We start from the raw sequence: 12,049 nt of genomic DNA on the forward strand, positions 1-12,049 counted from the left end.
CCTTCCTAGCTCAGCTGCTCCATTACTTTAGCTCCAGAGGCCCCACCTGGAGCACTGGATGGCTCCCAGGTGTGGCCCACCTGGACATCTTGGGCCAGCTCAGCCCTACTCCTTCCTGGCGGCTCCCCTCCCCTCCCCTCTATGGCTCAGGCTTTCCGCTCCCCGTTGTTCGGCTGCATCCTGCTGTTGCTTTACCCTGACCCTGTAACCTCCTTTCATTGCCTGGCTCACAGGTGCGGACTTCTATTTTTCCAGGTGCGTGCTCCACCCCCGCTCCGCCCCAAGGCCCCGCCCCCACTCCACCTCTTCCCCCAAGGCCCTGCCCTTGCTCCACCTCTTCCTGCCTCCACTTTGCCCCCTCCCCCGAGGCCCCCCGCCTGCCCACCGCTCGCTGCGCTCCCCCGAGTGCCTCCTGCCAGCCACCGAACAGCTGATCGGCAGCCCCCGCTGAACAGCTGTGGTTGCGGGGTGCTGAGAACCCCCTATTTTTTTTTCTGTGGGTGCTTGAGCCCCAGAGCACCCACAGACTCGGTGCCTATGGCCTGGCTCCGTTGTTTTTTGATGCATTAACTGCCTCCTGCCCATTGAGCCTTCTGTCCTCCGGGCGGTCCCGCTGCCCCGGTCAGCCCCTATTTCCCAGCGCCGTCCCCCCTGCCGTTCACTCCTCCCGACCCTGCAGAAGCATACGCAGGGGATGAGAGCGTGTCACTCCCTGGGCTCTGTTTACTCGTCCAGGATCTCTGCCCCATAGATAATGTCACGGCTTACCCTCCAGTCCCTCTCCCACGCCCGGAATAAAAACAAACAGCTTGAGGGAACTGGTTACTCTCTGGGATTTCTCATTTCCCAGAAGAGGTCTCTCTGGCTGGTCCCTCCTCCAGGCCAGCCTCTGCAGGGCAGGGATTCCTGGAAAAGCCATTCAAAGGCACGAGGAGGCTATTCGAGAGTTCGGCGTGTCCCCAGCTTGCAGGGGAGGGATCATGCATTCCTGGAAGTAGTGATTTCATGCTTCCAGAGAAGGCTTTCTTCCCTGCCAGTGCCCCAGCTCACACTCTGTCCGCTCAGAGGGCCCATCCGTGCCAGGTCTGAGCACTTCCTAAGGAGTTAAAAAGAAATATAGAGAACAACAATTTCTTGCTCTGCTTCCCTTCCCAGCGGCAGGAGAAAGAGCTCGGGTTGATGGCAGAGGAGTCTGTCGTCCGTGTGTGTCTGCATGAAGCACTTAGGGCGGGAAAGCTAAGTCAAAGGGATGAGTCTTGCATTTAGTGGGTAGAGTTGTCTCTTGTGGCAGTGAGTTCCACAGGCTAGGTCCAGCCCCAGGGAAAGTTCTCGGCTGTTTCCTGGCTCTGGTGGAGCACAGCTGTCATGGGAGGCAGGATCCAGAGGTGGAAGAATCCAGAGTCTGGATCTGCATCCTGGTGTTTTTCAGGGCCTGGGTTCTGTGAGCCCATCAAGCTCCCCCCACTCCCCTTCCCTATTGCTTCCTCCATCCTCAGGTTATGGCTGCAGCCATCCTGGTGAAAGAAGGCTGGATGCAGCCTCTCCTGGATTGGCCCCGCCAACTGCTGCCGATCTGGGGAAAGGAACAGAACCCGCCTCCTCCCACATGGTATCACAGCCTACTAATTGCTAGCCCACCAGGCCACTGGCTTCTGCCACTGCTGCATCCCAGCCTACATTGAATACACCATGGCTAGCTAAGGCAAAGACCTAGCAGCTTTATTCAGGTTTCAGAGTAACAGCCGTGTTAGTCTGTATCCGCAAAAAGAAGAACAGGAGGACTTGTGGCACCTTAGAGACTAACAAATTTATTAGAGCATAAGCTTTCGTGGACTACAGCCCACTTCTTCGGATGCATATAGAATGGAACATAATATTGAGGAGATATATATACACACATACAGAGAGCATAAACAGGTGGGAGTTGTCTAAGACACAATATATGTGTATATATATCTCCTCAATATATGTTCCATTCTATATGCATCCAAAGAAGTGGGCTGTAGTCCACGAAAGCTTATGCTCTAATAAATTTGTTAGTCTCTAAGGTGCCACAAGTACTCCTGTTCTTCTTTTTGCAGCTTTATTCAGTACATCCAGCCGGGCTGGAGAGCTGTGCACGAGTGGCTAAACACTCCCGTAACATCTGGTCCCAGGTCCCACTGGATATTCCCCTAAAACTGGGATGGCTCGGCTGGGATCGGTGGTTGTTCCAGAGTCCCAGCCCAGATTATAAAGGACACGTCACCACCTGATTCTGTTAGTCTTAGGTCAGCCCCAACGCCCCATCCCTATGCTTATGCTGTCCTCGTGAAAGAACACCCTAGTGCTAGTGCACGGAAGGGGATGTCTGGTGTTCATTACTGACGGAGCCTGAGGACAGGCTGCTCTGGAAGGGTTGTGCCCGGGAAGGAACAAGGTCAAAACTCTGGCACTCCACAGCCAGTTTAGAGGCAACGAGCTTAAGTTGCCAGTAAAAATAAATAAATGGGCCTGGCCAAATGAATTCGCAGATTTGAACTTGATCCACCGACCTTGTTTATTTCCAGGGAAGAACCGGGAGGCAGAAAGTCAGACTCAGCTGCAGGTATCAACATCCTGATCCTGATTAGCCTCGATGGAGCCAACCCTCTCCTGCCAAGAGCCTTGGCTGCAGCGGAATCAGCCTGGACATGTTTTGTTTCACAGCACTGGAAGGGTTTGCTCTGGAGAGTCCAATATCCAATACCTGGATATTAATAAGAGCTGCTGGGCAGTGGAATAAAGGCTATGTGTATGGTGATAAATATGTCTACCTCCCGCCTCAGTCCCCAGGCACGCAGAATTCATCTCCTCCATGTTGGAGGACTCAGCACTGCGTACCAGCACTCAGAGACTCATAGACTTTAAGGTCAGAAGGGACCATTATGATCGTCTAGTCTGACCTCCCGCATGATGCGGGCCACAAAAGCTGACCCACCCACTCCTGGAAGAATTCTCTCCCTTGACTCAGCTGTTGAAGTCCCCAAATCATGATTTAAAGACTTCAAGTCGCAGAGAATCCTCCAGCAAGCGACCCCTGCCCCATGCTGCGGAGGAAGGCGAAAAACCTCCAGGGCCTCTGCCAATCTACCCCGGAGGAAAATTCCTTCCCGACCCCAAATATGGCGATCAGCTGAACCCCGAGCATGCGGGCAAGATTCTCTAGCCAGACCCTCTGGAAAAAGTTCTCTGTAGTAACTTTTAATATCCCATCATTGACCATTGTTACTAATTACCAGCGGTGGCACGTTATTGACCTATTGACTAAAATCACTTTATCCCATCAAACCATCCCCTCCATAAATTTATCAAGCTTAATCTTAAAGCCACTGTTTCCCTCGGACGGCTGTTCCAAAACTTCACCGCTCTGATGGTTAGAAACTTTCGTCTAATTTCAAGCCTAAACTACCCGACGGACAGTTTATATCCATTTGTTCTCGTGTCCACATTAGTACTGAGCTGAAATAATTCCTCTCCCTCCCTGGTATTTATCCCTCTGATATATTTAAAGAGAGCAATCATATCCCCCCTCCGAATTATGTCTTCCGAGGTGCAGTGCCGTGGCATTTGTCAGTACTGAATTTCAGCTGGCATGGAGCCTGGTCTACATATAAAAACTAGATCAACCTAGCTCCATCACTCGGGACTGTGAAAAATGTCACGCTTGGGCAATGTAGTTAGGGAGACAATCCCCAATGTAGACACACTGAGGTGTCCTACCTACCGCCTCTCGGAGAGGTGGATTGCCCACAGAATGGAAAAACGTCTTCCATCGATGTAGGAAATGTCCATGCTCCGGCACCGTGGTGGCACAACTGCAGCTGGGTCGTTGTAAGGTAGACGTGACCTCATAGTCTTGTAGACTCAATGAGTCAAACCCAGTTCATTGTGTGTCACCTGCAGATCTTGCCACTTTATCCTCCCCTTTTTCCAGATTACTAGTAAACACTGGTCCTCGTACAGAGCCTTGTGGTACCCGCCGTTAACCTCTGGCCATGATGAAGATGGATGATTTGCTCCTACTTTTTGTTCTCCATCTCAGGTCCTTCCTGATCCATGACAGTAGAATCATAGAATATCAGGGTTGGAAGAGACCTCAGGAGGTATCTAGTCCAACCCCCTGCTCAAAGCAGGACCAACCCCAGCTAAATCTTTTTCTCTCACCTCACAACTACTTAGCTTCCTTAACAGCCCGAAGAGGCTTTGACTCCACAGTGGCAAAGGGCAGACTCCGCCCCTGCTACCACCAGTGGAGCTGCGTCAGTGGAGCGTCACAGGTCCAAATTCTTTTAGATCTTTGTCCATATGAGCCATTAGACCGCGGCACCCTGGGGCGTGACTCAATCCAGCACCAGCCTGCCGCAGACTAAATTGTCCGTGTGCGCCCTGCTGACGCGCGTGAACCGTTCGTTAATGTGGTCTGAGCTCATCCCGCTTCAAAGTGCTCTGACAAACGGTTAACACTAGTTACAGGCTAGATTCACACACCAGCTTGCCACAGCTTAATTGTTTACGTAGGCAAGCCCTTAGTGCACAGAAGGTTCAAGAGAACTGCTCTTAAGGATAACCTTTGCCTTAAAGCCTCTCTGATCACGCAGCTTGATTTCGCAGGCTACCCAAGAGCCCTGAGTCTCAGGCACACCCAAGCCTGAGGAGCATTTCACAGGTGCAGACACAGTCTCCTCAGAGCGGAGGGGGCAGAGCTGGAATGGACACTAACCTGGAGGAACAACAAGGAGTCTGGTGGCACCTTAAAGACTAACAGATTTATTTGGGCATAAGCTTTCGTGAGTTAAAACCTCACTTCTTCGGATGCAACCTGGAGGGATATGGAAGGAGAACACTGAAGAAGCCCAACAGAGAGGGATAAACACAGGCCGCGTATAAACGTCAGTGTTACACACAGGGCAGCTCCAGAGAGAACGGCAGAATATTGTTAAGGAGGAGTCAATCATGTGATGACCAGAACATCTGGTCAGAACAGCTACAAGGGACACAAAGTGGGAATCCCATCAAATTCTTCAGGGCACAGACTAGTCACTTACATGTTGGGGGAGAATAAAGAAGCAATTCCTCACGCCCTGTACCCCATTGCAGTATCTACAATAGGCCAACAGCAGGGCCTACAGCACCTCCTTGGGAGACGTGCAACGGCAATTACCACTCACAATAGCAGCCGCTTACCTGTTTCGCCACCTCTGTCTCCCTTCTCTCCTTTCTGGCCTCGATCACCTGAGAAATGAGAGAAAGATCGTATCAGGTGGTGACGGACTAAATGCATCACAGTGCAAGAAAGTGGATAAACTTCAGATCTGCTAAAATATCTCTGGCTCAGGAACCAAATGGAGATAAAGCCAGAAAACTTTGGGGGAAGAGAACATTCAGGACGTGTTAATTTCACGAGCTGTTTCCTGTTTGGCAACCAATGCCAAATGGATAAAACCCAGTGCTTTATTTCTTTCATTTCACATACACACACGCGCACACACACACACACACACACACACACACACACACACACACACATATATACTTACAAATAACCCGTGGAAATCACCACTGCAGGATACGATGGAAGCAAATAGGTTACTAAGATTAAAAAGGATTTGACATTTATATGGAGAAGAACAATATCTGAGGATACAAATGACAGCATAAGATATGAGGAGGTCCGAAACCGATTGCCAGCTGAGCTGAGGAAGAGATTTCTCCCTGGGACACGGTATTAAATGTCGGAGCAGCACGTACACCTTCCTCTGGAGCACACAGTCTGAGCCACTCTCGAAACTGGGTCCGGGAGGAGTAATGTAGCACCTTTCCTCCCAAGGAACATTTCAGTTACGGGCAAACAGCAGCCCCGGCACCGCCCAACAGCTCTGGGAGTGGAAATGTTGCCCTAGGACACTGAGGCAATCCCGGATTCTTACAAAATAGGCTGTGGGCTTGTTGGGGCAGAACCTTGATAAAGGTGAAATTCACCCGGATGCAGCCTGAGCCCTGGGCATCACTTGACTCTCACTAGCCTCCCCTCGGAGTTTAAATCCCATCACTGGCAGACAGCGTTGTGCTAGTCCTTGGCATGGGCGGGGGTTTGCCCAAGGTCTGCCTACACTCAGACTCCTCTTTTTGTGAGTGCCGTTACGACCAATCCATTTGCACAGACAAATGGGTCTCTAGACACCTCCGTTCCCATCTGCACATACAAAGACTCAATCTACAGGCCCACGGGCAGTACCTGGGCATGCCAAAGGAGGACCTTGGGCCCCATGTTAGGAAAAAGTGGCTGCTTGCCTCTGAATGAGCCTACACTGGACCAAAGACTGTGCAAAGCAGCAGGAGCGCAAAACCTTTCCGGATCTGACCCAGTAAACAGCAAGGGACTCCGTTACCTTGGATGAAGGGCTGAGTTGGCCATGCCGAGATGGCAACCTGTAGCTCTAGAGACCTTAGGCACTGTAGCTTAGATGCCTCAGCCACTCCCTCCTGATTAAGAGCATTCTTCTTACCAGTGAACGGCAGTTTTCATCATCACCCTATAACCAGATGGCTGCTGCTGCTGCAAATGATCATCCCTTTCCCTTGGAGAACATGACAATACCCAGCTACTCACTCCCTGGTGTGATTTAACCACCTCGGGAAAACTGGGGAGAAAGGAAGCCAGAGAGAGCACAGGAGTGCTTATAAAAGGGGGTGTCAGTATTTAGTTATCATCAGCAACGGAAGAGTCCTTAGCAACATTTCCCCATACGTTCTCTGATCTCCCAGGCAAGTCCAGTGTTTCCTGGGAAAGCAAGCCCTCGCCTGTGGCCAACTTTCTCCAAACTTAGAACCTTTTCCCCCAAGGTGACTGCCTCTCCTTCTCCTCCAAGATCCGGTCCCTTTCTGCTTTTCCCCAGGGCCCTTTCTTCAGCCTCCTGCAGCGTTGCCCCCTCTCTAGGATGAGATCAGTGCTTCTATATCGTGATGCCAACTCTTCCCAACCTAGCGCTAAAAATTTCCCAAATCTGGTGAAAAATTCCCCGATAAAGTTTTTTTTACAGTGCTTCTATATCCTGGGGAATGTCCCCAAACCTGGGAATTTGTGAGTAAAATGTTTCAACTTGGGAAATTGGGAATTTTCATTCAAAACATTTGACTCAAAAATTCCCAGATTTTGGGACATTTCCCAGGCTAGAGAACCACTGGATGAGATGAGTCTGGTTTATATAGGCCCAGGCCCCGCCCCTTCTAGCAGCCTGGGAGAGGATTGGATAACTGGAGCCAGCCGCTGGGCTGGGTTTTTTCTCCCACCCTGTGGCAGTTTGCTCTGTCACACACCTGCATGAAGCTGCTGGGGGGCGATATAAATACAAAGGGGGCAAGAGAGGGTTATTTCCTATTTCTGGCCAGGAGCTGATTCTTTGGCGGCTTGTGTTCTCTGATCAGGGGGTAGCCGTGTTAGTCTGTATCCACAAAAACAACAAGCAGTCCGGTGGCACCACTGGACTCCTTGTTGGTTTTGTGTTCTCTGAGTGGATGGTGCGGTTCTGCATCCCTAAATGGAGGACCCCATTTTCCCCTTGTTTTGCTGCTCCTAACTCTTCCTGAAGAGCAACGCAAGGTTTTGTCGCTGCGGGCTAGTGTGCTGGTTTCCCTTGTGCACAGCCGTGTAGAGCTCTGTGGAAGTCAAGGTGTGGTGAGCGGGGCAAGAGGAAAGCTGTAACTCACAGAAACCCAACAATATAATTAAAGAGGTCCGGTTTGAATCCTCCGCAATCTGAGCCCCAAGTTTATAGGGGAAGGTACTGTTCTAAAACTCACGTAGGGTCCCTTTCCCCTGGGTTGGCCGGCCTGGCCCTGCAGAGTAGCGAGAGCTTGGAAGCTGGCTCTGAACAGCCACGCAGTGCGCAAGAGAAATCTAAACCTTAGCGAGACCCTGTTGTCCTACTCAGAGGAACGGGACTGGTGCGCCACCGGGTGATGGAGAATATGGGGTTTGGATCCTAGCTGCAGATGTGGGATATGTACGCTGCAGATGTTTGTTTTATCTGTACATACGCTCCCCTGCCGTACCCAGCAGTTAGGTGAGACAAGTCGGGAAGTGGGCGAAGAGAGAGGTTAATCTGGGCAGTGAGGAAGTTTATGGACATTTTGGGGACAGAAGGATCAAAAACCAAGATGAGGTGAGCTGGGAAAATCTGAATTTTGCTGTTGAATCTAAAAGTGCTGACAAAGATTTCAGTTCCTCCTTCCCACTCTGACCCAAGCTGATCTACTAAGCTGGGTTTCCAGACTGCCTGACTGACTAATAGAAATATCTGCCCTCCCCAGATCTAAGGGTCATGATTACCGTTGGTTGGAAAACAGATGTTATTTCTGAGAAAATTTGAAAAAACTAAAATGACTTTTTCTTCACAAGGGGAGGCAATGCATCATGGGAGATGTAGTCCAGCCAGAAAGCCCGGCCCACAGAGCGAGACGGGTACCCAGAAGTCACCTACTACAGGACAGGCCCAACAAGGAAAATAGCAGAACACCACTGGCCATCACGTACAGCCCCCAGATAAAACCTCTCCAGCACATCATCAATGATCTACAACCCATCCTGGAAAACGATCCCTCACTCTCACAGACCTTGGGAGGCAGGCTAGTCCTCGCTTACAGACAGCCCCCCAACCTGAAGCAAATACTCACCAGCAACTACACATCACACCACAGAAACACTAACCCAGGAACCAATCCCTGTAGCAAACCCTGTTGCCTTCTCTGTTCACATATCTACTCTAGCGACACCATCAGAGGACCCAACCACATGAGCCACATCATCAGGGGCTCATTCACTTGCACATCTACCAATGTGATATATGCCATGATGTGCCAGCAATGCCCCTCTGCCATGTACATTGGCCAAACCGGACAGTCTCTACGTAAAAGAATAAATAGACACATATCAGACATCAGGAATGGTAACATACAAAAGCCAGTAGGAGAACACTTCAATCTCCCTGGACACTCAGTAACAGATTTAAAAGTAGCCATCCTTCAACAAAAAAACTTCAAAAACAGACTTCAAAGAGAAACTGCAGAGCTACAATTCATTTGCAAATTTAACACCAATAATTTGGGCTTGAATAGGGACTGGGAGTGGCTGGCTCACTACAAAAGCAATTTTCCCTCTCTTGGTACTGACACCTCCTCATCAGTTATTGCGAGTGGATCACATCCACCCTGACTGAACTGGCCCTGTCAACATTGGTTCTCCACCTGTAAGGTAACTCCCTTCTCTTCATGTGTCAGTGTATTTATGCCTGTACCTGTAATTTGCACTCCATCCATCTGAAGAAGTGGGTTTTTTATCCACGAAAGTTTATGCCCAAATAAATCTGTTAGTCTTTAAGGTGCCACTGGACTCCTCGTTGTTTTTCACAGAAGAGAGTGTGAGCATAAGGCATCTGAACTACAACTCCCATGAGGTGCAGCAGCACGATTTTGAATTGAAATATTTCAGGTTTTTGGGCATTTGCCTTTTTGACCAAATATTGAGATGTTCCATGGAGAGCAGGCACGTCTCACAAAAAACGTGGGTTAGTCAAACCCCCATTTTCTTGTTAAAAAAAAAGTATCTCGGTGGAAAATTTTTGACCAGCCCTAGTCATGCTCCTGGTGAATTAAGGCCTCTACTCTGTAACCAGGTTGGCTTTAAACATAGTGCTGTGTCCTGACACAGCCTGGTTGATATAGGGTTAGTAACCGTGATAATGAACAGTGTGTCATCTCTGTCAGCGGTTTGGATTGCACGTGGTTGTCCTCCAGCAATCGTGTCCTCACACTGCTATATGCTGTGCGAACCCCTTCACTGTGCTTGTGTAAATGGACTGGTTGTTTTTTCTTCTCTCTGTGCATTAGGACATTCCTCTCTAGGCATGTCCCCCAGGCCACTCCTGAGGCACTATGGGATAGCTGCCCAGAGTTTTCCCAGCATGCTCTGAAACAAACGTGGTTAGAAGGGGTGGTGGGTGGGGACCCACGAACACAGATGACACATGGCTGCGTGGTGAAGGAATGATGCCAGGTGCACACAACCGATCTGCGGTGTTGTAATCGGCTCAGACAAGAGTGTCACAACACTGGTTACATAAACACAGCTGTTACTAATGGTGTGCGTGAGGCTTGTGTGCATAGCGTCCCGCTGAAGCATCTGGTGTTGCTACTATCAGAGGCAGGAGAGAGGCCTAGATGGAGAATGGTAGTACCCATCTTCCTATACATTCCCATCTGTTCCATGTACTGGCTCAAACCAACCAGCTACACTGCATCATACGCAATGTATGGCCATTCCAGAACTGTCACGGAGCATGGGCTGCTCCTTCCTCAGTCGATGCTGCTGCCTATGGACTACGTCCTGAGTGGAACTTGCAGGACAGAACCCTGCCCTATCCGAGATGCCTTTAAAATGCACGCGTTTATTGCTCTAGGCGCGTACACATGACACCCAGAGACTGGATCGCAGTCCCCTATTAAAACCCTTTGCTTCTCCGCCCTCCCGTACCTGTTGGCGGGTCACCGGAAGGGAAGCGAGAAGAGGAACGAAAGGGCACCGCCATGATTGCTGGTACTCTCCACGAACCATCCGCAAGCTGCCCCCGGGCCCGAGCCCTTCAAAGCCCATGCTGCGAGCGATATCCAGGCCCGGCTTTGACACGTCCTTCTATTTGGTCTCCGCGTGGTAACAACAAACAACACACATGAGTTGCAATGAAAAAAAATCCATGAAGGAAATTTTTGCCCTTTAGCTTGGAGGCTTTGGGAAGACGATTGCTCCCAAGGGCTGCCTCAGCTGTGTCCAATGGAAGAAACCTGCCCAGAGCCCGCTCTGCTGATGAAAAGCAGATGAGTGCAGAACAGAGAACAGCAGGAGAGAGGTCAGAGATGCTGCTATACATTGTGCAATGCATGGTACTGGGAGTCTGGTTATAGACCCGTAACCACCGACTGATTCTCCATCGTCCCACGTCTCTGCCCCCTTCACATTTCAGGCTTGTGGGGGAGAGGGATTACGAAGTCCACTCAAAGCTTATTTGCCTGAATAACCCAGGGCTCTGACTGGGTTACAGCAAATCCATTAGAACGGACACCATCCACAGGATGCCCTCTCTCTTAGCCCAGCGTGACCGCCCCTTTCTACAGCACCTCCTATCCCAAATGATCCCCCAGGCCTTCACATGCTTACTGTGTATGCTGATTTAAACCTTATTTCTTGACAGAACCCAGCCTTTGTATTCACACAATTGTCATTTCCTTCAAAATGTCCAGATTTTGGTCAAAAAACCTGATTTATTTTTGAGAAAACTTAAAAAAAAAAAGTTTATTTTTTTGTTTCTTTCTAATTTTTCCATGTAAAATACTTTCCATTCTCTAACTAGGGCTGGTGTAGATGCCCCTCCTCCAGTGACAGGAAGCCACCTCTGAGAAGAAACCCAGCAACTGTTTAACAGCGCGCAGCGATGCAAGGCAAGAGGTTAGCCACATAACAGCTACAGGAGGTGCTGCTAACTGACTGCAAGTATTTGAAGGGTAAAATGCCAAGGAGGGAGAAGACTGTTTGGATTAATTTGAGGATATGGAACTGGAAGCAATGAGGTGACAATGAGTAAAGGAAAACCCAAGCTGCATCTCCGGAAATGTTGTCTAACAGGCAGATCTATTCCAAAGTGGGAAGGAGAAAGTCAGTGGAAAGGTCGGAGCCCCATTTGGCCGGGGAATTTAAAATGAGACACTATAAGGTCCAGGGGGAAATTCTGCATTGGGAGGATGGATAAAATAACCTAATAAGCCTTTTTTTAACGTACTACAATTCAGCTATTACCAATCACTCCAGAAAATAGTAATAGTGCTTGGCATTTACACAGAACTGTCCGGTTTCAGTGAGCTGTTCAAACACTACCTGCTTAATGAATGAATGAATTAATTCATTCATGAATTAATCCCCAATTCATAATCATAGGAGTGTTGGGAGGATTAATTGTGGCAGAAATTGAGCCACAAGGAG

At 49.6% G+C, this 12,049-nt stretch overlaps 1 protein-coding gene across 1 annotated transcript in view; it reads right to left on the bottom strand.

Annotated features, from left to right (window-relative positions):
* The window catches only part of SCARA5 (scavenger receptor class A member 5), a 152,515-nt gene that overhangs the window by 26,551 nt on the left and 113,915 nt on the right, over positions 1 to 12,049 (bottom strand). The window contains exon 7 of the mRNA XM_005284098.4: positions 5,206 to 5,253. Within this exon, the coding sequence (XP_005284155.2) occupies positions 5,206 to 5,253 (48 nt within the window). The remainder of the gene's footprint in view (positions 1 to 5,205; positions 5,254 to 12,049) is intronic.

The sequence above is a fragment of the Chrysemys picta genome, chromosome 3, assembly GCF_011386835.1.
Source record: "Chrysemys picta bellii isolate R12L10 chromosome 3, ASM1138683v2, whole genome shotgun sequence".
Lineage (NCBI taxonomy): Eukaryota > Metazoa > Chordata > Testudines > Emydidae > Chrysemys > Chrysemys picta.